The sequence below is a fragment of the Melanostigma gelatinosum genome, assembly GCF_949748355.1.
Source record: "Melanostigma gelatinosum genome assembly, chromosome: 14".
Taxonomy (NCBI): Eukaryota; Metazoa; Chordata; class Actinopteri; order Perciformes; family Zoarcidae; genus Melanostigma; species Melanostigma gelatinosum.
The window spans coordinates 14,407,568-14,434,673 of record NC_136647.1 but is presented as its reverse complement, the minus strand read 5'-3'; the positions used below and the strand labels follow the sequence as shown (position 1 = coordinate 14,434,673).

The 27,106-nt window shown below is 43.0% G+C and overlaps 1 protein-coding gene across 1 annotated transcript in view; it reads right to left on the bottom strand.

Annotated features, from left to right (window-relative positions):
* Positions 1-27,106, bottom strand: part of gria3a (glutamate receptor, ionotropic, AMPA 3a) — a gene marked incomplete at its 5' end in the record, with an annotated part of 59,625 nt that overhangs the window by 12,110 nt on the left and 20,409 nt on the right. Inside the window, 9 exons of the mRNA XM_079283362.1 lie at positions 2,560-2,758; positions 3,964-4,337; positions 5,266-5,472; positions 7,390-7,497; positions 9,426-9,530; positions 9,840-10,007; positions 10,390-10,551; positions 10,775-10,828; positions 17,434-17,621. Coding sequence (XP_079139488.1) covers positions 2,560-2,758; positions 3,964-4,337; positions 5,266-5,472; positions 7,390-7,497; positions 9,426-9,530; positions 9,840-10,007; positions 10,390-10,551; positions 10,775-10,828; positions 17,434-17,621 — 1,565 coding nt within the window. The remainder of the gene's footprint in view (positions 1-2,559; positions 2,759-3,963; positions 4,338-5,265; positions 5,473-7,389; positions 7,498-9,425; positions 9,531-9,839; positions 10,008-10,389; positions 10,552-10,774; positions 10,829-17,433; positions 17,622-27,106) is intronic.

Genomic DNA, 27,106 nt, shown 5'->3' with positions numbered 1-27,106 from the left:
AAGTAATTGAGAAAAATGTGATTTAAAATGTGAATTAAGCAAATAAGCTGTGGCATTAGAGCGCTCCAGAGGTGCTGATGATGTTCTTTGAACAGAGCAAGCCTAGCCGCTTCCCTTTGCGCCGAGTCTTTATCCTAAACTAAGCTAATCATCTACTAGCTCCTGCTTCATATTGACTGTCCAGACACAATGGTATTGAACCTTTGAAATCACTGTCAAGAAAGCAAATGAGCATATTTCTTTACACATGCCTTCACACATATCCTAAACCAGAGCAGATACTTCGCAGACACTTGATATTTAGCAGAAAGAAATCTAGGTGAGGTTAAAATTTGAGTAAAAGTGAAACTCCAACGTTTTGAATCCTTTCTAAAAACCAGAAAAGAATAAAAGTGAGTCCTTGAATAAATGGGCTTGTTGGTTGTCACCGTATATATTGTGTACTGAGGACGCTGTGTGATCTTCTTTGAAGATGATCCTCTTTAAAAAGTATTTACAGTTCCTATTAATCATCAGCTTTGAATCTCCAGATTTCAATAAGCGTTGCTCACAACGGCTCCTCTGCATTTCCAGTTTGGAGGAAGAAAGGCAGAATATTTGTCACTCAGGATGAAGTCACCACACGCCTGTCAATCATCTTCTCAGGAGCACCTTTGACAAATCACAGGCTGCCAAATTGACGATTGACGATTCACCAGGAAGCCTCAGAAAAAATCAATCGATTTGATATGTTTATATTTGAAAGTTTCTTTAACAGACATGTCAAATGGGGTATTTTACGACTGCTGCGGCATGTGCCAAATCCCCCAAAATATCTTCTCTCTTTACTTCATCATCTATTTTATAACATTACGTCTGCTGAAAAAGGTTTCTACTTTGACGGCTGAGTTATTGCTCCTGAGTGCCCCACTTAATGTCACATCTGTTGTCCCTGCAGTCACGATCAACAGCTTTGTGACTCAGGATGAGCTCTATTAAATACGTTGTGTGATTTCTTACATGAAATGATTATCCTCCCCCTAGATGTTACGTTACAGAAATCCCATTGACAGATATTTGAAACTGTTAAAATTCTACATTTCATAATCAGTAACTTTCAACATGCTCGTTGGATTCTCGTTCTCTTCGCGAAATAAAACATTCGGAACAGTTTTAAAGTACTGCAGTGCAGGAGACAGCGGGATACAGATGACCTCCTCCACACTGATCATGTTGATTGCTCCAATTCAATGCTTTTAGACCCGAGTTCAGCTTGGCACACAGCACACCATGCCACTCTGCTTGAACGCCATTATAAATGGGTTTAGGTCACAGAAACGTTGCCTCCACTCGCTGACATCCCAGCAGAAACCGTTCCTCTCCACCATCAAACACACTTCTCTCTTGAGAGCTATGCATGCTTTTATTAGATTATGTTCGGACTGACTCTGTCCGAACAAGAAAGCCCTCTCCTGCCAAGCTGCCGGAGTAAAATGGAGCAGATAACCAAACCAAACAGACAGAAACAAGCTGTTCTACCTTCACTGTGTTTAAGCATCGTTACTCAAGCTGTCTGTGCATCTCAGAGGAGATTGTAAGATGTGATTTTATAACTCCCTGTGGACTGAGGCAGAGTCTGAAACCAACACACAGCGCCTTCCTGATCACACCAGTCTTACGGGGTCCACAGGGTTTATTTCACTCAGAGCACTCGCACCAAGAGGCCGACTAGGACTTAAAATAGACACAGCTCAGAGCCGGACAACGGATGTCAATGACATTTCCATTTCTGAGGAATTAGGACGTCTTCTTTGAGACTGCAGTTCAGTGACAGAAGACATTCTTGTAGTTCTTGAAAATTAAAGTTCTTCAGTTTATAAACACACAAACAGAACGGACCCGATCATCTGAACTGTCGCTTCACTTCATTCTTTATGAATCGCTGAACACATCACAGATGTTGGCAGTGATTCAGAGGCTGAGACAGAACGACATCTTCACAATTTGATGCAGAATTTTAAAATGATACATTGCTTTAAAAATGATTCATTTAAGACCCACAAGCTTACACAATCTGTCACCTGCTTTTCTAAATGGCAACTCCAAGTGAAGTTGAATTATTGGTGTTTTTACGGCTGCAGATGAATCATTTTTTTGTACTTAGAGGTTTATGCACTGTGTGACCTCGACATAATTGCTTGTGCCCTTGCTTTGGCAGCAAGTGGATATAAGAATGAATCTGCACATGAGAAGAGTTTAATCAAGTTTGGTTTGTGACTCTACAGATGGTTAAATGAGGGAGCATAATTAAGCCTAATACCATCATTTAATACTGTGCACCACTGTTTTATAAAGTACTGAATTAATCAGGTGTAGTTGTAATACTAGTAGCTTACTTTGGAAGTGCTGTATCCGAGGGAAAATAGACATTCTATCATTGATTATTCATTTGATTTATTACCTGGCAGGTAATGAATCAAATCGCACAGAAAAGCTCCAGGCCAACTTTAACTTCAGTGAGAGCGGCTCTCGTTCCACAGTGCAGCCACAGCATGGATGACAGCCAGTTGAGACACTCACCCTAAAGAACTCCTTGGTGGAGCCTGAGTCTAACGTCCCGTAGGCGATCTCCGTCTGCTTGGCCAGGTCCTCTGCACCCTCGATCGGAGAAACCATCCTCTCCACGGTGAGGAAGGCCGCCAGGTTAGCCGTGTAGGAGGAGATGATGATGAGGGTGAAGAACCACCACACTCCTCCGACGATGCGGCCGGACAGAGATCTGAGAGGAGGAAACAGAGCAGACAGAGAGACATGAGAGCATCGGAATCTACGCTGGAGGGAGGGGGAGGAAGGATCGTTTACCGCAGAGTTCTCTGTGTTTGGCACGTTGTCAGCCCAGAAGTTTATATCTCCTTAATTTGAGGATTTTAATGCTCTTTGGAGAGGTTAACCCATTAAGTGATGAGAACTGCGATATTACCCTCATGTCCCATCGTGCTTATATGGAGTGCTTATATTCTTGACAGATTTCTATTAAATCCTTATCTATAAATGGCTTTGAATTACCCAGAATGCCATCATATTAAGGTCAATGAGCAAAGTTGTAGCCACAAAAAATGACGAGTAATCAGTAGAGTATGTGTGAATAAGGTGTAAAAAAAAATATATTTATATATATATGTATTTTGTCCCTATCTTTCAGATGTTTCTTCTTAGTGAATACTAACAATGAAAGGGTGGATCTGTTGTCTGTTTCCCTAAAAAAGAAATGTTAAATGTGCTCAATGTTTTCACCATTAAAAACCAATTTCTTCAGAAGCAAATCATCAATCACTCATCCAATTTCAACCTAGTTTGAACCTGTGAAAACCTCTCCTCGGTCTTCAACCAGCTGCTATACAATCTTCAAGGGTCTCAGATGACAGGATGACGGAAGCAAAAATCCTTGAAGAGGCGAGGGACACCACAACAGTGATGAATAAAGAAACGGATGGATGAAGAAATACAGGGGATGACCATTGAATTGGAAAAATACATAATGTGATGGTGCCGATGATGGTTTCCCCCCCCCCCCCCCAACAAAATGCATTATATGCACCAATGAGATGACCGTAAAATGGGACATGCAGCAAAAACACGGTAGCCCTCCAAGAGTCATGAGGAGTTCGAGCAGCTACTCTGGATGAAACATAATGAGCCCTTTGCATTTTACAGCCCTCAGCATGGTGGATATAAGTTATTTTGTGGATGCAAAGCATCACTGCCGGCATGCAGTTTCAAAGCAAAGGTGTGTTTGCTCCGAGAAAGAGATGGGAGGAAAGTGCAGTGACGTGAAGCACGAGGTTAGATGGACAGCAGCAATACCACAGCTCAAAATAACCTATATGCACCATGGCAGGAAGGAGATGAATCAATGGGACTATAAAATGCAGAGAGATGACCAAGACAACTGAGGGGTGGTGGAGAGTGAATACAACAACCAACCTTGGTGAGATATCGCATCCTTGCTGCATGAAGGCACCCAGGGAGAACCACAGGCTATTAAAAATCCCAAAGTCGTTTGGAGGGTCTGGGGGGCTCTGAGGGTCTTTGGCCTCATCGTTTTCGTCCAGATGCCACTCGTAAGGGCTGAAACGGCTCACCAGGAAGAGCACCACACTCACGCCGATATAGGCAAAAACTATACACATCCAAATCTCATAGGCCAGTGGGTCCAGGAAGGAAAACACCCCAGGTTTGGACTTTTGAGGCTTCTTAATCATAATGGAGATGCCCAAGCTCATAAAGGGCTTAGAGAAGTCTATCACTTCTTCCCGTACCAACGTTATAGTTAGAGGAGCCACGGCTATGTCAGCTCTCTGTGAAAATGGGAACAGGCACACTGGGAGTTAGTCTTACAGAACAAATAACCAACCAAAGGTTTACACATTGACTTCATAAAAGAAACACTGAAAAACTCAAAGTCAATGCAATAACCATGATATATATATATATATATAGCTCACACTGTCTTCTAAACATATATACTGTACGTGCAGGCGCTCAGCTTTTAAGTGAATTCATGGAGTAAAGAGATTGGACAGTTAAATGCGACGTCTTAGAATATACTGAATAGAACTGTGATAATGCCTGTGAGAGGGATATCTGCCATTTAAAAATGAGTCACTCAGCATTTGTGTTGGCGAATGTCTTTGTCTCGGTCCAAATCTCCTCCATGAATCAAACAGAGGGTTGGAAGACAGAGGTGGAGGAGCTTATGTAAGCAGTCCATGAATCAGCTTGTTATCAGCTCATTCACCTCTCAGATCTTCTGCAAACGCCTGACCGACTCGTCACTGTGGTGACACAAGTTGGCATTGAGGTGATTGGTGGTATTCTAACTGAACATCAAAATATGGAAATATTGAACACAAAGGGTTCATATTAGATCAAGTTAGGAGGGGTCTAAGCCAAAAGTGTCCAATATTAATTCTGGATGCAATAAATACAGCGTAGGTCTTCTCTTTCTGTCCAAACTATCCATATTGAGAGGGCTACAGAAGAGCAGAGCGCTCTGTGAAAGAGCCACAACAGCAGAAAGTAAAGGTTTTAAATAGAGAACGCTGCACTGAATCACTGTTTGCATGCAGGTTTTTGTTTTAATTCCAGTCTGCCGTGTGGGATTCCTCAACATTATTCACTCAGAGTGAGTTTTATAAAAAAAACTCTCTTATTTAAAACAATTAAAAATGAACAGTAAGCCCCCCCCCCCCCCCTTATGAGCTACACAGGCGGACTGAGACTTACCCCATAAACCAGTTCACCCACCATCCCGTTCCACGTCTTGGTCTCCGGATCTCTGGCTCCGTACTTCCCATCCGGGACTACTGACAGCTTATATCTTATCCCCACATGTTTTGCAATTTCAGAAGCTAAATCGACACAGTAGCCTTCATATCTGTCATTCCCATCCATCTGCATATAGTTTTTCTTGTACATCACATACGGAGCTTCCTGTTAATTAGATATAAATGTGAGTTCATTGTAAAGAAACACACAGATCCACAGTGGCCAGACCTCATGAGTCACACAAGGCTGTGACGTGATTGGTGCTGAAAGCATGCACACATGCCGGGGTGACAGACAAACAGATATGGGGGACATTAAAAGCCAAACAGAGCAGAGTTCAGACGGATCTACGCAGCATCAGTTACAGGCATGTTATTTGGGGACTTGACAGACTAAAAAAAAGCAGGCTGCTGCTGGAGTGACGAGGCCAAATGGGCCAGCGGGAGTCGAGCAAAGCATCGAACACATATAAAGGAGGCAAAGCATGATGGATGATAGGCGGAGGTTGCATTTGCTTTGCATCAGCGTGGCACAAGGAGCAGGACAAGTTGAATGGAGCACTTTTCCAGTTCATAAAGTAAACGTCAGTGAAAGCAGAGAGTGATCCATCCAAAACGTGGATATCTCTTCATACATCAAACAAATATCAAGCTCACAAAACACGTGAGCCACGTCAGAAGAGGAGCTGTATGACCAAATAAAAAGTCATACTGGTTCTTTCGTTCGTTTCTATCACGACAATAAAATAATCTGCTTGTTGTCTCGATTATATACCGTTTGACTATTCCGCATCACCTCTGTGCCTTGGATTTCAATAAAATATGTATTTCCTCGAAAAATGGAAAAACACGTTTGCCAGCGAACCTCTTCTCGGTGAACTAACGTCACCTTGAGGATACTCAGCAATAGAGATCTGCTTTTGCCTTAAGGCATGAACATGTTTTTCAGAGGTTATTTCACTGATAATGAGTCGTCTTCAGAGGAGACCGATACTTGATTCTTTCACAGTATCCAGCGGCTTCACTCCTTTGTTGTTGGAACGAGTCCCTCTTTAACTTCTCTTCCATTCTGCAGTCATGTACAATGTTACAAAAAAAAAAACGAAATGAAAGAGTCGCACCCTATAATAATAGGATGGCCTTTCATTGAATATGGCATTTAACTTTAAAGTTATGGAATGTAAGGAAAGCAACATGAAGTTCGTGACATGACTGTGATGTATCAAAAACAATAGTTGTCTTTATTCAAATCAAAGGCATGCCTGGCAGTGAGAAAATAATGCAATGACACTACTCTTCTGTTTTCTCTTCCTCACAGCTGTTGTATTACCTGCCTGGTCATGAGGACAATGAGTTACTACACATTGAAATGAGAACGTATGGCGATTGCATTCTGAATTTGTCTAAGATGCAAACACAATAGGCAAAGTCAGAAGGAACGAGAGGCCGTGGTTTTAAATGTATGATAAGGAGCACCTTATGTGACATTTAAAAATGGCTGATGATTACTAAACTGTGACTACAGGAACTCGCCCTGTTGTCTAACCCTGAGCTGGCTATGCTGGGAGCACTGGTTTTAGAGATGCCTACAATAGATACATTACAATTCAGTGCCAAAGTCAATTTGAACAAAGAGATAAACAGTCAAAGGGTTGCAGCCTTTGGTTGTTTATGTCCTCCTTGTGCGCAGATCATTTCATGTCTCCAGTGAGACACAGCTGGTTCTACCCCGACGTCACTGACAGCTGACTTAATGAGAGGGAAACACGTTTACTTACGTATGCACTGAATGTGGTTACAATGGTGTCTATCTTCATAGTTATCATTACCAAAGCCGTTATTGTGATGTCACTACTACAACAGCCCACCGGAATATCAAAAAAGCTAAATGCTTTGGCACCCACACGGATACAGTTGAAACACTCTTTGTGAATCGACTGTTTCAACATGTAGTGAGTGGATGGAAAGCAACTCAAAATGAAATAATTCTACCCTCCCAGGACAGATTGCAACAATGGACACCTTGACCTTTGAGTGGCAGAAATCTTATTGCGAAACACTTAAAACCTGCTTGAGAGTGTACCATAATAGTAGTGACCACAATTGTTCGGTTTTCCACAGAAGAGGACTCGTTGGTGACTTGCTGATCCATAATATAAACAAACTTTTCGTACTCGTTCCAGTAGCCGATCTGAAAACGAAACAGAGGTTCACAGTTATTACAAGAAGAAGCAGAAAGACCGTTTTTGACAGAAGAGCCTCCGGGTATGTGTGAGTTGATTGGCTCTACCTGTACAGCAGGAGACAGTATTAGTTTTGCCCGATGTAGGATTTTTATAAAAAGCTTGTGGTGGTGCGTTTCACTTCACCTGGGCTCCACTTCAGCAGAGTAGGCGTAAGCTATTCCTGGCTCAGAGAAATGTTCTCTTACATAACAAGGACGCAGCACCAACAGAGCTCTCGAAGACTGATCAAATTAATACCAGCAAGACAAACCTAACAGTCCAAATGTGCCTTATCTAGCCAGCGCAGCAGGTTCTCCTACTGTGCTAGTAATACCACACATAGCACACACGGTGTAACGTAACACGGAAACAAACACTGGCCCTTTGTGTCTACTGAACCTGAGATGATTCCAGTGGATGCATTATGTTTATTTCTGTTACACTCGTGATTTATTCGGCCAAGAAGAAGTCAACGGCTCCCACGTCTGGTAGCTATGACGAACAATACTCACTCTGTTGTCACTGCCGATTGTCTTGCACTGTTTGGATGTGCGGGCCGCGCTGTGATGTATGTGCTGCCATGTGAGCTGAACTCTGTGAACAGTATAGGGCCACCTCCTCTTTGGAGCCAGCTTTTGTGGGGACCTTGTCAGATGTTTAGGGGCTTGCAAAGTGTTTGTGAATAAACTTTCTGTGGCAACTGGAGCTTACAAGCTAATAAGAGGAGAGACAGTGTTTTGTTAGTGGTATTGAGGAAAAGGACCAAATGATTCAGCATCTAAACTAACAGACATTGACAAGTGTTACAGCTGTCAAAGCTAAATGGGTAAATGACTCTTCTGAGCGAGTGCACTTCTCCCCCGGTTGTTTGCTAGCTCCTTTAGCAAGCCATGGCACAAAGCAAGACACGTGTCAACGCTCGTAGACAAAATGGACACACTGAAATTGAATTTCCTATACTGCTGCAAGGACTGCAGCGTTAAAGCCTGACTCACAAGAGCTGCTAACCCACATAACAGCTTCATTCTACTGAGCTTTAAGAGTTTAACTGTGATGGTGGATTAAAGGCAGTGTTGGAGAATTGCGTTCAGGAAAACACGGAAAACCGGACTGAACTTCAAAAAAGTGACATTCAAATAAACACATACACATAATGACACACAAAATATCATCTATTTAAAATCTGGCAAAGCAAGCCCACATGTTACAATTTGCGCGTTGTCCGCCTAGACTCCATAGACAATTGCTTTATGTCATTTCAGGCGATTGACAGCTCAATCAGGCATCAGCACGAACCCTTCAGACACCTGATTGGACAGATGCACCACTCGCTGAGCTGTCAGTGGTTTAAGCATCAACGTTGTAAACACATGGCAGCTCTCACTGAAGTTCTTCTAGATGATTGACTGTGATCAGTTTCTGAATAAGTGTGCGGCCCCTATAGCAGCAGAGTAAAACCTCATTTTGTAGCAACAACATGTGGTTTGAATAGATATTCATGATGTGTCTGAGTTTCAAGCCATGTCATCTTCTAAATTACTGCTGCCCACAGATGTAGATTGGTTCAGCATCTGGGGGCTCGACTGACTCTCCGTGGATGTTTTCCAGATTCAAATCTCAGAGGGGATGCGAGATCACACGATTTGTGCTGGTTTTGCAGGACTGGGTACTGGCAGATCAAAGTCAACCCCTCTACTTGTGTCCTGCCATCGCGCCAAGAAAAGGTACAATCCCCATCTAAGAGCTGCCTGAAACTTGTCTGTATTTATGTGAGAGGATATCAAAACATACAGTGATAATATCTATATCATATGCTGATCCTGTTGATTGTATTTAATTACACATGATCACTTTTAATTAGGATAGATGTTTCCACGGCTGTGTGCTCTCTCACCTTCCTGGGCCCTCCTGACTTCATCTCGTACACATCAATCGTGTAATTAGATCGCCGACCAAATGTGTCGAACTGGATTTTTCCTGTCATACCTTGTACTTGGACCTGCCAGGCAGAAAGAAAAGAATGATGACACTTGCTCTTTACGTACGACATGTGAGCAAAGTCCACATGAAAACATGCAACAAACCGTCTTGAAATGTAGCGTCAAAAAGTTCTCTCCAGCGTCTTTTGGTTTCCCAGGTTTGTTGTAGACGCAAAGTGGCGGGCAAAGTGATCAGATCAATGTGGAACAAATGTGCAAAACTAGTGGAAGTGACATGTTTTTAAGGGAAGGGAAAGATTGGTTTCACTGCAACGATTCAACTGTAAACTGTAGCTGTTTGAAGAGACGGTGACAGCCCTCGATCTTACCATTTTGAGGGCTCTCTCTATGTCGATGCCTTGGCTCCAGGGCACCGCAGGGTTGGCGAGGCAGTCTCCCGCACTCCCCCTGCGAGACACGTCCACTCGCTGGCGCCGTAGGTACCGGAAGGCCTCCACAATCACGAGGATGGCATCGTGGGTCAGCGCCGACGTGTACTGAGACAAAGGTCACAAGAAACCCCAGTGACGCACGTCATGCAGACTGCTATCAAAGCAAGGTTATCGTCTCCGCAGGAGTATGTGCTGCATGTACACTGAGAGCAGTGCCACTGATGTAAAAAAATAAATAAATCAAAGCCTCACACTGCGATCGACGTAAAAACATTGCTCGAGCTTGAAAGATGCAGCGATTCAAGGGCAAGCAGGTGACAAGTTAATGAAGCAACGTCTCACTGAAATGACTCATAATGACATCTTTTCTCTGGTTGCAGCAGAGTTACTACCTAAAAAACGTGGAGGAGGAGGGGGGAGAGAAAGAGTGTCTTTGAAGATGTTTAATAAAACGTTACTGCAGCAGCGGCAGCTCTGCCTCACTGACCTTCAGTGGAGTGTTTTTGGCTTCTGGAAATTCTCTTTCATCCAGGCGCTCCCAGCGCTGGAGGAACTGCTGGACGATGGGGCTGTCTGGGTTGATGATCTGGAAGCCTGTGATGTTGGCTCCACCGGAAAAGACCCTGTCCAGGCTCATGTTGGAGAAACCCTGAGAGCAAAGAACACAAGTCATTTGGAGCAAAGCCATCACATCAGTGGCTCATTACTTAGTTCTGCTTAATTACTGCAGTCAATTGGTCGTCTATCAGCACTATATATTGAAAAGTCTGACTATTCTACAGAGAGCGTTGCTTTTCTTTGCACTGCATTGCATCACAGAGAGATGCGTTGTTCTGAGCTTTCGTGGATTGTTTCATGTTGCGAGTCCTCACCAGGTTGGCGAGGATATAATGGTATCCTCTGCTGTTTTTTCCGGAGGTCACCACCTACAAGTCGCAGGAGGAGACACACAGTGAGTCACATCCACGTCTCATAATACCGAGAACATTCAGAGGGCTGAGATTCAGAAATGACAAAGACCTTTGATTTCATAACAGAGAGTCGTTGGTTGGTAGGAAGAAAGGAATGAACCCACATTTGTACGCGTGTGTGTGTGTGTGCGGGTGTGTGTGTGTGTGCATGAGACAAACTGTGATGACAGCACTTGTTCCTTTCCGTTAACTTCAACATGTAAAATAAGGTCAAGGCTCTGACAAACCTCCTTGTCTCTCTCTCTCTCTCTCTCTCTCTCTCTCTCTCTCTCTCTCTCTCTCTCTCTCTCTCCCTCTCCCTCTTGCTCTCTCTCTCCCTCTCTCTCTCTCTCTCTCCTTCTCTCTCTCTCTCTCTTTCTCTCTCTCTCTCTCCTTCTCTCTCGCTCTCTTTCTCTCTCTCTCTCTCTCCCCCCCCCCTCTCTCTCTCTCTCTCCCCTTCTCTCTCTCTCTCTCTCCCTCGCTCTCCCTCTCTCTCTCTCTCTCTCTCTGCAGTCGCCTGTGCTCTACAGTCTGCCGCTTTATGCTCCACCCGTCTCAGTCGCACACTAGACTTAATTAAACCCAAAACGCTGTACAGCACCTGTCTAAGCGAGCAGACACAGAGAGAGCAGCATTCGTTGATTTCTTTAAACTTCTTCACCAGCCAAGCCTCTCTCTCTCTCTCTCTCTCTCTCTCACTCTCACTCTTTCACACGCACTCTCTTTCTCCCTCCATATCGCCCTCGATTCAGATTCTGCATCGTAGATTACGAAGCTTCAAAAAAGACACTGTGGGGGTGGATAGTTGCTCCCCCCCCCCCCCCCCCTGTCTTTTCACTTTCTACACTCCCCCACAGTTTTGATTTAAGTGTGCTCAGGCACTGAAATCAGCTAAATGTTGAATGTCCAGAGTGATAGTGATATCATGTTGGAGAGAATTTATAGAGCACTTGAATACAGATGAGAAATTTTTCAACAGCACTGCAACAAGAACATGCATCCCTGTGGTATATCTCGAGTGCTATTTCCAAATGTTTCATTTAGGCCTGGTGTACAGTGATGTAATAACTGCCCAGTTTCTTATTCAGCGCATGCACTCCCACACCTGTGCTTTCATTCACACCTGTGCACCTTAACCTCCTCTGATCACTCCTCTCTTATTGTCTCGTAATTGTCGAGACAGTAAGAGGGAACGTCCTTGCTCCAAGGTTGGCCCTCCGACCGGCTTATACACTCTGACAAATTTCAACAATGAATCCAATTACCTTCCTCAGAAATGCGAAATTATTTCATTGTGTTCGACATTTTGCACCTCTCCCCACCGACTCCGAAAGCTCCCCACATCCTGCGTTTTCCTCATAAGCTAAAAAAAGAAATCCTAGAAGCCTTTTCTGCTTATTGTCTCCCAAATTATCTTGAAAAGCTTTTTGTTTGCTATCCGTGTGAGAAGGAGCTGCGTTGACCCGAGTGTAGCAACACAGCGAGCACCTAATGAAGCTGCGGTGCCTGGAGTGACTGGCTACAACTCCCGTTTGTCACCAGCACACTCAGGCAGAAAGCACAAGACTTCACACATCTATATGAGCATCCAAAAATCACACATCAACTGCTGTTTCTGGCTGAAAGCAAGTTTAGCTGTTAGAAAAGCATCAACTGCAAACATGTATCGCTTACTGCAGCTACAAGGAACACGAAAACAAACAACAATGAGAGTTTCTATTTCATTTAGCTGTCTAACAGGAGAGGTAAAAGTCATATTGGATGCCAAGGAAGGTCATAAACACATTAGTGCTAAATGCTACAAGCTTCTGCAGCCATGATTCAAACATGATATATTGAATGAATCATAATGTAAAGCTGCGATGTAAGGCAAATGTGTTTTAGCATCCAAATGGTCACATCGCCTCCGTCATTCACTGTTGATTTGATGTACTTTTATGCACATCACGTTGATAAGTTTACCACTTGGCTTATAACTTTTATGATGACTGATAAAATACTTTCTACAAATATACCATGGACGATTTATTATATTGACAATGGATTATATTCAGAAAACTGTATATTGTGGCAAAATTCAACAGTAAAACAATATCAGCATGAATAGTTCATAACTGATTGGTTGAGCAAAGAATAATAGGTACAATAGTAGGTAATGCATGTATTTTGTTGTGTCAAGTAAACCCCTATGAAGATCAAAATCAGACAAATATGATTACCTTCAAAAACATAAACCAGCTCCATAACTAGAGCAATCTTTCTGCCACTACACGAGCAGTACACATGTTCTGGTAAAGGATTATTTTATTCTATCTGGGATTTGCTCCATCCCTCTGTTGGCAGTGCTGTTCTGGAAAGAAAAGCATCTGGGCATAACAAATATTTTTAGGATCCTGATGCTCCAGTTTCATGGTCCCCTGGGATAATCTGAGTCTGTGAAACCACCAAGAACCTAAGAGGTCACTGAGAGAGCCTCACTTTTATTGTCACGGGACTAATGTCGTCCTTTCTGTCAAAATCCATTTCTCACAAAACAGCTTCTTCAAACAGCTCGGGGGAAAAGAAGACCCGAGGTCTGAACGCGGGAAGTAACCTGCAGCACTGATTGTACCGACTGGCTCCTACATTTTTAAAACCCATTGAACGGAAAGGAGAGTCTAAATGCCATTCCCGGTCATCTTTCCTTCTACACTGAATGTTCTGATCTTGCAGCAGTGCTGAAGTGGATCTGCGATCAGTCCGTTCCAAGAAGGCTGAATGACATGAATATCTGCCAAAATAGTGTTGGCTTTTATGATGGTCTGAGGTCTCAATTATCTTCATTCGTCCATCCTCAGGGCTCCTCCTGCCCGCCTGTTTGGACGAGCGGGTCTGTGCCATTTGAAGCAGGCCTGAGCCGGGCCGAGCTGCGGGACGATCGGCCGATCATATTCCTACAGGAATCGACACGAATTAAGCAGACTGGAGCCACAGTCCGGTGCAGGGCTGGATGTCTGCCCAAGCGCCTTCAAGAGGATTTGACTCTCTTCCCACTGATGGAGGCGACTCTTTGTTGCAGTGATTTGTCTTCTACCTTCTTCAGAACTGGAACTGGCATCCTAAGGTTGATGACTGTCCCCGTTCACCAGACAACTAATTATTGTTACGCTGTTTGAAAAAGGAAATGATGTGAGGAAGGATTCGACTGTCCAAGAATTGCATTAAAGAAAGAAAATATAGCAGAAGAAGGACATGGCTGTATAAGTCAGACATTGCTCTAAAAGCTGTACTGTTCACCAGTCCTTCCCTCAAAACTGAATCTTTGAATGGAAAGTAGTTTTGTCTTTCTCTCTCTGTCTGCTAATTATACTCAAGAAAGAAATTGTTGAATGTCCTTGCGCCTTTCTCGTCTTTTTTAGATTCTGGTATTAATATTTAAATTGTTATAACATGTAAAAAACATTCTTTATCGAATGGATTCAGTACAATTCAAGTGCTACAATCATTATTTTCAACACAGTTCCAGTCTTCCTGGAACTGTGTGCAGTCTGCTGGTTCCTCTGCTTCCAGCAGCGATCAGCGACACACACTTCTGAACACAGTCTTCTAATTGCTTGCCAATTTCAACAAAATAAGAAATGTGTGTGAAGTTGTAACGTCCTCGCTATCCTTGTTGCAGTTGGCCAACTCTCCTGCTTACGCCTGTTTGATGTTGTTTTTCATTTGTGGTTGCTTTAAACTCAGACTTCTCTCGGGTCTCCTTTGGATGCCAGCACTACAAAGAAGACTCGACAAAAACCTGTTTCTCTTTTTTCAGAAGCCATGTTTTCTTGTTTCTAATGGAAGTAAAGAAAAAGGAAATGGAGCTCTCAGCCCAGATAGTTGCCTTGCTGTTGCGGTGTATTTGTGGGGAATTGACCCTTCGCTAAGTCCTGCCCCTCGAACACAGACTGGCCAATCATAGCGTAGGACCGGCCAGCTCCAACCAGGACCTGACTACTAATCCACACACTCTCGTGCAATCGTTTCAGGTTTTCTTAATTTTCATGCTGGTTTTGTAGATTGTGAGCTAGTCATGGTTAACAGTTATGTAACAGTAATATACAATATCTCAACAATCGGATGGATTGCCATGACATCTTGCAGAGTCATTCATGGTTCTCGTGGAGTAAATCCTAAGCACTTTGGTGGTCCCGTATTTCCTCTAGCACCACCACATTAGTGATTTTAAATTAAAATTGTGCCGTGAAATTTAGTTTGGATTATAAGACCCCCGAATGACAACTTCTAAGGACTTTGGTCATATGTCAAATTGTTGAGCAATTAAAATCTTCAACTGTTGGTGCTACACGAACATAACAAACAAATACCTGCAAAGCTATTGACATTACCCATCGGCCTCAGCTGTACTTTGTGTTTACTGCTAATTAGCAAATGCTACCTAACAGGCTAAACTAAGATGGTGAGCATAGTCAATTTGAAAATATTACTAACCTAAGTATGTGAAGTAAGTATAACCTTCACACAGCTGCTAGCATGGCTGTAAGCTCTTAGTTTAAACAGTTTAAAAAACTGTTGATTTGGGACCTAAACACAAATAAAAATTCACCTCCTCAGAGAAACTACTTCGTATGTCCTGGCCTTTCAAACGCCAACGCATAGCAGCATACAAAACTACAAATCACATAGAGGATCAAATAACATCCACACAGATGTAATCTCACCCCTAATGCAGCATCTTGTTTTACTATCCAGCGCACCTCTGGGTGTTCAGCAGTTCTCCCATTTCCCTCCACAGGGAGACTCAGACTACATGGCTCAATTCCCACAAGCTCTCTCTCTCTCTCTCTCTCTCTGACTCTTGTGCATTGTCTGTCAACTGTGAAGGAGGAGGCTGGAGGTCCTCTGGCAGTGAGTATAAAACAACTGTGCTTCTATTATTGATGAGAAGCCTTAAAGGTGTTTATCGCTCCGTCTTTACGTTGGTGAAGAGATGATCAGACTGAAACTTTCAAAGGCGGTGAGAGGGGAGAAAAAACAACCCCACGGCACATTTATCAACAAATAAAGGCCTGTTCAAGTGGAACTACCGTGACAAAAGTAATTAGAACAAAATGAATGATCGATATATCTGCGGGTAAATTCCTTTATAATGCACTGGGGAAAGATAATAGCCTATGTGCAGGTATAAAAAAATAATTGAATTTAGATGATTATCGTGTTTATGAGGTCAAATCCTAAACGCTGGTTCAAAAAATGAAATCCCGTCCAGGATGGTTGCTTCCTGAGTGATGTCGGTTGTGTTCGCTCACTCCTGCCTTTGTGAGAGATCTCCCCTCAAGCTAGGAGAGTAGGCTATTTATAGTAGGCTCATTGTTGTTGCTGTTATGGGACAGAGTGTCCTACTTACACTGGGAGGTGATATTACATTAAAGCATGTGTTGCTGTCACAGCTTGTATAAGGAATCGTTCTGGAGAGACACGGGCACGTCTTGCTGCCATCGGGCATCTGGGGAGACACTCGTCTGACAGATGCTGCCTACGAGGCCACCGCTCGCACTCATCCGCCACCGTGAAGAGATTACGACCGGATCGGCCGGACGCGACACCAAGTGACCGCCATTATCTGATTCGATAACTTGAATCTCATATGGAGGCAATTTGAGAACATTTGAAGAAACCCTCTGTATCAACGTGAAGGGCAGAGAAAATAAAAGTTCTCTTCATTGATGAAAATGTTCTGCGCTATCACAAAAAAAACATTTTTTTTAGTTTCACTTATATTTGCATGCAATCTCTTACTAACTAAAGAAAGCCATGAGTTGAAATAAAAGGTGATCTATATCATAAATAGGTGTCAGGCTGACATGGAGCATGGATGTATTCACATACATAAAACATAAATGTGCATTCACACTTCCAAGTGTAAAATTCCATCCATTTGCTTGAAGTAGACCACTGACATCCAGGCATCTGTTCAATGCGCAAATGAATCTTTCTAATCCTCAAAATAAACACTAATGATCTTCTGAGCAAGTAAGCGAATTCCCAGTTAACCCTCATTTAATACATTTTTGACAATAAAGTATTCTCCCCGGTGCAGCCACAGTGAGCAGCACGCATTAGCAAACATTGAATCTGAATCAAGACTCATGTGGGAAAACTGCAGATGATGATCACCTAGGAAACAAGGATGAGGAAGCTGTTTAATTTCTCCACGTGAAATTAAACCCAGGTGACCTCAACCAGCGTGCAAACAAAAAACAACACATAACAGACCTTAATTGAGTGTTCCCGTCTCGCCTGCTTTAACACCGTCTTCTAAAATGAGAATCTTGAGATCTGAGGCAATCACCATGCACTCTAGGTGTTTAGGGTAATAAGAAAAGATAAATGAATAGTGGGGAACAAACAAAGGCAGGAGAGTGCCTTATGTCACTGAGTGTGTAGATGGAGATGATGTTCAAGGCCAAAAAGTGAGGAAAAGACAGTGTTTACTCTACTGGAACATAAAGGTGTTCAAGGACAGAAATTTAGTTTCTAGTTATTTTTCTCAAATTATGCCGGGCTGAAGTAGAAGTGTGTGTGTGTTGGCTCAGTACCTGCTCCAGTATGGAGTTGATCCTGCCCACCTCACAGTCAATGAGAAAACGTTTCTCTTGCCGCCGGTCCATCTCCTCGATGATGCGTCTGTACTCCGTGGGGTCCACAATGTTTCCCACCGAGCGAGCTGTCACCTGCCAGTTATTGGCTACGGCCGACTCCATGATGGCCTGGAGGATTGCAAAACCTGGAGGCGCAGAGGGAGAAGAGCTCCATCACACAACTGTCTTCTTTTAAGAGCACAACAGCAGGCAAATGCCTGGCTGACAATCCAAATTGCTGCAAAGAAGAGCTGCGTGTGTATTCTGGCTTTCGGCGACGGTTAGCAACATGTTAGTTATTGAACAGCTTTTTATTCCAACTATTAACAATCTGAACAATAAAATACCTTTGTAAGAAATCATTTTAAAAATGATGACAGAAAATGTTTACAGCAGGTAAAGAGGGTTTCAGAATGAGACAGGTCTGATCTGTATCCATTTGAGTGTTATTCAAACAGTCTCCAGATGGTGAAATATGGACAGTTGCTAGAGTAGGTGGATAGGAGGAAGAACACTGAAATCATCAGCCCCCACGCTCTTGCACTGCATGCATTTGCAGTGCATGTACATATTTATAAATCCATGCTGTCAGATACATAATTAACGACTTTTTACACAAGTTAATACAATAGATGCATCGCAAAGGTTTAGGAATAAGAACATTTCGACATACAAAGCAGATTGAGAAATGAAGACGAGATGAAACAAGAGTTCAGAGGTAGACATACCCACAAAAGACGAAGTCAAAGCTGCGGCGCCCATAACAAAGACAGAGAGCTTACACAGCATAATTAACTCACGATTAATTGGGAAATGGCTGAGTCCCATGCTGCCTGAGCAGTGTGTCACGGAAGGTCACATCACTTATCTCTTTCCTGCCTCACTGAGGAATCCAAACTTGCAAATTTAAGGCTGAAGTGAACGCAAGTCGGGAGCACGGTCACAACAATAAGACATGAGGCGCATACTCCAGCAAATGTAGTGTAATGGACCGCTAAAGACGCAGTTCATGGAGCACAATGGGCGTGACTGAATGCAGAGCTCCCTGTGCCATGGGGTGAATCAATAGATGAGGTATATGAAAGGAAGAAGCTGAGCTCACAGTTACTTGGCTGAGCGGCCACGATACACCCGCAGGAATTTGGATGGTTCCACTGATAGTTTACTAAAGGGGTTAAGGATACATGGTCAGCAGTCATGATGGGCCACAAAGGCACTTTCTATATCCGCCAGGAGAGAGGGACATCAGTGAAGGAAAGAAGCCAGAAAGCTTTGTTTGAAATAGTTAAGGTGAGGAAAGTAATTTGTGGTTCTTGTACGTTTTCTTTTGGAAAAGAATCAAGAGCTTTGGCTGGGAATTAACAAGAATCCTTTTCCTTTCAGAAACATGTGGTCGATTTACACTCATTTAGTTGTACTGCTTGTTGGTAAAGTTTGGTTTCTACTGAGCTTTTAGTCCTTCAATCTGACATTATGGTAAAATCAGAGGTGATATTATCAGCTACGGGGAGGCATTGGTCAATTTGCCTTTGCAGTCGGTGCAGATAAAAGAAAGTGAAGGTGAATTGTCTGACTACTGGTGTTGTTCCAGTAAACCAGAAGCATCTCCCGCTGAGCTATTTGAAGCTTTCATGGAGCCGATTCAACAAAACATCTGTTATATGAGGACAAACACAGTGACATGACCACCCACACACTGTCACACACACACACACACACACTGTCCCATGAGCTAAGTGTCACAGAGATGCTTACAGCGTCCTATGAAGATAAAATGAAGGTTAACAATCATGGGACCTTTCCGATTTTACTGAAAAAGCACTTTTAAACCATCCGTGTTATCCATCTTAATTCCGTACATTATCATAACATTAACAGATTACTTAAGTTTATGAGAAGAAGAAACCATTTTTATTGTCATATACACTACTGCATTTGACCCATCCCTGTATAGAGGGAGCAGTGGGCTGCCATTGATCGGCGCCCGGGGAGCCGGGGGTTCAGTGTATTGCTCAGGTACACTTCGACACGTGACACGTCCCAGTCTGGGATCGAACCTGAGATTGACCTTCCGGTTCCCAGACGACCTCTTAACCCAGTGCGCCACGGTCGCCCCCGTGTCTACAGTCAAAAGTGCATCACAATGTTGCAGCTGTCAGTCAAAACAACTGTAATACAAGAGAGCAACAATTTTACATCACGAAAGTTCATTTAAAACTGTAACGTACAGTATTTGTTACAATAAATTAGGTGCATTCCTACAATTAGGTTATGTATTGGCATTTATTCTAGTGAGGAGCAAGTATTAAGAATATCACAAACACAGTGTTTGGCTGATTGACAGAGAATCGGTCACCGCCATGAGCATGAGGGCTGCTGTGAGTAAACAGCAGGCCTCAAACTGGCTTTGTTTAGGTATTTTGAGTTCAGTTCGGTTGATTGTTATTTGTGTTGAGTGAAATATGAAAGCTGGTGACTAATGTCATTGTCAAACCCCTCAATCTAAGGGGCTTTACTTAAAATGGACGCAACTCAACAAATCCAGGTCATTATCCATTAAGGCTGTGAGACTGAAAGTATAAACTGGGATGAACTGTAGGAAGACCACTGACCCTTGAAAAGGTAGCACATTATTACGCCGAAAATATATGAAAAACACAAAAAACAGCTGAATAAATAACAGCTTCAAAGACAGATAATCACAACGGTACATGGTCACATTTGCATATTTCCATTATCTGAAGAACAGTGCACACAATATGGTGAGTGGTGGCGACCATGCACGGTGGCAGCAGCTCATTACGTGCAGTATTGGGTCATAACTAACTGACAGAAAGGGAGCCGCTCTGCTGGAAGCTGGCTTTACACGGGCTCAATGAAAACGGGTTCTCACCCTGTATCACAGTCAAGTGACGCACTACCTCCCTGCAGCACTCTTAACTCATGAAGCTGTTATATCTCCTCCTGTATCTTTGCTTCACTAAGTTATGCATAGAAGTCCGTGCTCATTCATACTTTGGACAGGTCTGGGCTTGGCTACACACTTATCCATGCATTATTTGTAAAGGTATGGCTATTATACACTGTATAAACAATAAAGGCTCAGTGAGGCCCTAAGACTGTTGAACATGCCATTTTAATATAAGAGTTCCTTATTTCTTGAATTATTGAATTGTTACTGCTATTAGACCTGAATATTAAAGTCCCTCTCCACTCCAAAATGTATTTCACTTATTTTTACTTCACTTGGATGTTTGGCCTACACTGTGCAGAATGATGTGTGGAGTCTGAAACAAGAAGGTTGTTTGTTCATCTTCTGCAAGAGGAAGGTTTCTTGAACCTGATGTTACGATGTGTTTGTACGAGCATGACCTGGTGACATCACAGCTAGTTTGGAAGCGGATTGTGGTCCTTTATTCAACTTACACACGTGTGATGTGGAGCCCCGAAGCCTCCAGTGCACATACATCTCGTCCAGCCGTTAACTTTTGAAATTAAAAATATTTGCATATTTATTGATTGAGGGCGAAGCCGAATGTGTATTCGATCTTCCATATCAGACACAAAGTACTATCCAAAGCAGAGTCCTTTTTGTGAATGTCTTAAACACGTCTGGAGGAGAAATGATGTGTTTCTCTAAAACTCTTAAATGCTTGAGGAAACTAAACTGCCGTATGCGTCTCAACAGGACCAACGGTATGTTTTTGGAGTTGATCGCGGTGTTCTTCTAGATTCAGAGGGAAGATTAGCTCAGATTATCTGACGACAATGAATCTCATCATCCAATTGTTTCACTGTACTGTAGAAATGAACAAGTCGGTTTTTTCGCAAAACTAAATTCTTATTTTGTTCCATTCATCAAGTGCACGAGGTTGTAGAATATCTTTAAAAGCGTACTCGACTGGCTGTGTGTGCCATTAGCAGCTAATGTCGTCTCAAGCCTCTAGCCACACCCCCAGATTTTTTTCCATTTTGAAATTAGTAGTCCTCTGAATTTAATTATGAATACATCTGACAAGTTACTTATGGACCTACCCCTCAGTAGATGTAAAGCATAGCCTGGTTCTTTTTGCGGCCACGAGCAGGCCTTCCAGACCTCTAGCTTTTAATCGTTAGCGTTCAAGTGCAAATAACCGAGAGTAAAAAACTGTACTTCTGTACTTCTGACTGACGTGCATTATTTAATCAGAAATGTTTTTCAAAGAAATCCTCAATTCACAGCAAAAAGGACCGTCTCTTCTCAGCTGGCTCTTCCATTCTCACTGGTGACCGCCACTGACGGACATGTGAGTTGCGATGTTCCCAAAAGAGCTCCTAAGTATTCCGATCACACACCGACTCGGCTGACATGTCCGCCCTCCATTCCCCCCACTGGTGAACTTCACAGCGAAGTGCTCGGCAGACAGCACTCAGATCAGGTATGGCCTTTAAAGACAAGTGGCTCTCGCTGGGCGCCACCACATCAGCCAGTGAGTCTAAAGAGGCAGAGATGTGTGTCCACATGTCCGACACTCAGGGAGGTTAAGGAGCTCAAAAGGACATTCGGTGCGACTGTCCCGTCGTGGGGCATCGTGAAGAGTCTGAGTCCAGAGGTCAGAAGGTGCCGAGCTGACCTCAGACTGGATTCGGCTCCGTCATCGTCCAGACTTTATCAGGTCAAAGAGGCAAAAACATGTTTCTTTGTTTTTTTAACAGCTGGAAGATATCAACGCAAGAATCCAGCACAGTGAATCTCTCTGGTGGCAGAAGCCGAGTGTCAGCTCCCCTCCCAGTCTTCTGTCACATAGAACTGAACACCATAAGCTGGGATATGCATGACACTTTGAGTAATGTTAGTAGCTGCTTAATAAAAAGGATTTGGGGGGGGGGGGGGGATTTACAAATGATTCCCCTGAGTTTTATTTTCTGTAAACTAAGCAGGATATTTTTGGATATTTGTATGGGCTTGCGATGTTAAGCTATTCAGTATGCTGACAATTAAAGATATTTAGAAATAAAAGCTTGAAGTGTGAAAGTCCAGACCTTGAGGAATTATCTGAATTTGACATATGGTGTACTCTGACATTCAGATTTCACATTTTTGGTTGTAGACGTTAAAGGACATCCAAGGTCTCTTGGTGAATATTAACACTGACGTGATTTATCAGTTGGTGAACAAATGAATGAAAGTCTTTCGGTGCAAGACTTTTGGTTGACTTTGTAAACAGATGGCGTTTTACAACAGCCAGCAGGCAGGACAACCATCAAGGGCATTTTAGAGAGTCAATTATTCAAAAAATAATACATATTCAAAAATCAGGAGCATATTGTCACTAGGCTATATATAGCAGGGTAAAACTATTTCATTTCTCGCAAGTAAAACGTTATACAAACACAGCCTTTGTGTCAGGCAAAACAGCGTTGCGGTGCTAAATTTTCTGTTGTCGGGCATGGACGTACATTTGTCAAGTGTCCAAAAACACAACTCCAGATTAATGCTAATGTTGCTGTGTGTCTACACTCGCCAAATGTATGTCTGTCGGGTTATTTAGAAGTTCTACTGTCGTTGATGGCCATTAATTAAAGATACTTCACTCTCACAGCTCTCATAAGCGTTGTATTTGGCCTACAGGCAGCTGTTTTCATCAAAGTTAGCGTTTAGCTGCCGAACATAGCGGATCAGAAGATTTTGGAGACACAAAAAAAGAGCTAAACGTGAGTTAATAGTGGACTTCACCAGGTGAACAGAAACACGACTCCAAATAAAAGCCAACGAAGCTGCTGGATAAGTAAATAGGCAATTGTCACTTATTATTGCAGTTTATGTTAATAAGAAGTCAGGCTGTCAATATTGAAAGACAAGAATAATGTTGATTAACAGAGAGACATTTACATAACAGTTTTTTGTAAATCTAGTGTAATGTTTCTTGACATTTGATGAAGAGGTGCAAGCACCGTGAAGTCAGGAGATAAAGAGAAACACAAACACACACACCTGTAGGACAAGAACAAAAGGGGAAAACAAGCTTTGAGCTCTTGCAACATCTGTTTCCTCTGCGGTTCATTCGGCACCAGTGCTCAACTGGACAGCTTGCTCTTTCATCAAGTCACAACCGACATCTGTTTGCAGGCGGCTGCTTCTCAAAGAGAAAGAAGAGACGACGATGACTCTCCTGAAGAGATAAGTGCTGACATGAACCAGACCTGCGACATGTTGAAGCTGGTTAAAAAGTCGAAATATCAGCGTGACATTTGCAGTGCAAGAACCAACAACAATCTGGCAGAGGGGCAAAATATATGAGGTGGCCAAAATGTGTCAACTGCCAGAAACCCGGGACAGAGCAATACAAATATATGCTGCCTCAAAAAGAAATTCCTTTCAAGCTACCAAACTATTAACCTCAAGAAAATGGGACAAGATGATGGTATCGGAAGCGCTCTGGTTTTTATAAGTAGCCTGAGTAGTATTGACCAATTGTCCTGCAGCTAAGCTTAGTAGCACACAGCACTGCCCAGGATACCAGTATGTACTCCTCTGATATGGTGTTCTCTGCAGCTCACACGATTGGTTTTATAGAAGGGGTTACAGCACTATTGGGTTCAAAATTGTAGGTTACTCGCAGCTATGTATAGCGCGTTAGAATAAAGCATCTTCTAATTGGCATGTTGTGTAAGTTTTGTCTTTCTCTGCTTAACGTGAAAATATGTTAAACATTTGCTGAGGCCTAGATTTTCAAATCCCGAAGGAAAAACATTTGATCAAATGTAGAATAATGCATTTACCAAGAGATTTATTCCCTCTGTAACAAGACGGAGTTGGAAGAAAGAGACGGACTGAGGCTTTGCTGGCACCCGAGTGTGTGTTTCTTCTTGTCTGTCTTGATCAGCGGCTCACATGGCGGCTGAGCGTGGTGTGCGGTCTCAACTGTGACTCAGTCGTCCCTCCCCTCCTTGGAGAAGGTGACCTCTTTAAAATTCTCTTGCAGGCATCTGAACGGTGCCGTTGTCAGGGGACACGCAAAAGCTAAGCGCGGCACCAAAGGAGAGACTCAGACAAAAGCTTCTGAACCTACTTCAGAGGAATCTCCAAAAAAAGCTCTAAGCTTATATGTGGCTCCACAAAGAAGACTGTTTTCAGTGGGCAATGCTTACAGAGCCGGGGAAACATGTAAAAAAAAAAAGGATTAAAGCTGCCAAATGACAGTAAAAGGACACTTTTGAGTACAATTGCAGATAACGGCTCCCTGTTCCAAATCATCTGAACCGCAAAGAGCCCTGCACCCCCACACCGCTCACGACTGCCAAATCTCCGATCAGAGCTAATCAAACTCAATTATTTCTGATTTAATGACAGCTGCAAAGTAGCGAACGGAATGTTGAGCATTTACTCCTCGTGTTTCCCGTCATGTTTTATGTAAGTTGTGTCCACATTTCATGAAGCAAATTCATGAACGTTTGCTGCGCTTCAAGATGTTTCCGATTCTGAAGTCGTAAAAACATGACGTCAGTAGCGCGTAAAAAGCACAGATATTTGTATTAGAACCACATACAAAGAAATGGAGCAGACGGGCTCGTGTCCATCAGTGAGAGCTGCAGTTACTGCCTGTTCCAGCTCCCCTAAAAAACAACACCCTCCCATCTCTTAAGCAAATAGAAATGGTATAATCCCCTGGGGGACATCACATCAATCTCTTTCATAATGCAGAAAGACTACGCTTGTAATGGCCTTGTGTTATCCTGAAAGGAAGTGTCCCGAAATAGATGAGAGACGTTTGAGTAAGGCAGAGACAAGATTCGAGCCATAAACAAAGCAGTGCCTTTAAAGCAGAGGGGCGCTCTACTCGTCGCCTGGTTTCTTATACGGCCACGTAAAGCGGAGCGGTTAGAGCAGATTAGATACGACGAGATGGATCTCACAGGAAAAGGAGAGGAGGGGGCTCCGGATTCACGGAGTAAAAAACATTCGGTGCATCTGACAGCATGTCTGACAGTGCTTTGGTCCCATGTGCCATTTGCTGTTTTCTGACGCAGGAGAGGCACAAAGGCTTTGCTGACTACTCTGTTCCTGCTCTCACTCTTCGTCTTGGTACAGCTTCATTTTCTTTTCTATTCATTCGAAGACGGGGCAATTTCTTTCTCCGTCAACGGCAGAGACGACAACGGCAGAGCCGATCTTGCCGGAGTAAACCTCTTGCTCCTGAAACTGCTCGCCCCTGCGTTCTCCTTAGAGCCGACGGGAGCAAAAAGTAATAATAAGAGCCGAATAAGTGGGATGACACTTTACAGATCACTCATTCGATAATCGATGACTGAAATGGCCGTGTGCATTGATTGGCAAAGTGGCAGCATTATGAGTGAAGAGGTGAGGAAGGAAAAGGTGAGCATTGATTGTGTGTTGTGGATAACAGATCGGGCTAATATGATCAAGCTTCACGCTGCTTATTGACAAGATTTCAACGCCTCAAATAAATTGCAATGCCTCCATAATGAACACAAGCAAGTGAGTTGACCGTAAAAGCCTGGTCTTCTTTCAAGTAATTACAACACACATTTAACGATTGACACACTTGAGGGAACAATCTCCACACAACCACAATCAGACGTGCCACGACCCTTCCACCTCTCACTCCCTGTCTGTCCTCTGGAGGCCAGTGGGAGATGATGGGAGATCTCTGTGACTCAACGCCATAGTGCTCATGGCTCCAACAAACTCTTTCTCATACTTTTACTTTTTGCAAACTCAGCCTTCAACCTACAATAGGCAGACATTCGGTACTGAGCTGCAGCTCATCCTACTTCACCATCATCACACACAAGAGAACGTAGCTTTGGGCCGCGATGTTAAGATGACAAATTAAAACTACACCAAGATCAGTACTGTTTGACAATTTAACAATGCATTCTGTGAGACAATAACACTTGTACATTTATACAACTCATACAGTGGTAGCAGGAATTCTTTATGTCACTATTTTGATTTTCGATGAAGCACTTTGGTTTTTCAGTTTCATTTGCTGGATTAGCCAAACACGAAACACACGCAGATATTCCCATCTGCATATTTGCTCGAATGAACAACGACGCTAGTTCAGGAAGAGCAATGAAGCCGCGCTTGTATTGACTAATGGCATTTCCTGTATGCTTCACAATCATTGGCTCATTCAGCGCTGTGTGGCTAGCAGCACCTAGAGGTGTACAGCACAAACATTATTCCCTGACAACTCACCATTTCATGTACAACTCCCTCCACATTCCCGACCTCCTCCTTTGTTGAGTTCATTTTTAACTTATGGAACGTAATGCTTTTGTCTGAGTTAATTAAGAGGGATTAGCTCTGTAAAATAAATCCTTGTTGGTGCTCAGATTATTTTCGAGCACTCCCTCAAACAGCCTCCCTTCACTTTAACTGTGAAGCCATCTGCCTGGTCAAGTTTGGATAAAGTTTGATATCCCGATATATAAAACAAAATTGTGATATAAAATAACATATATCGAGATAGTGGAGTTTATCCATGTCTCCGAGACACTATTAGTAAAGTGCTGGGCCACCACAAGCTGCTGTCTTTGGATCTCGTCTATACTGAAGGGATGAGCACCATTCTGCCAAGAGATATTCCCTCGTGGATGTTTTGATGATGGTGGTAGAGAGAGC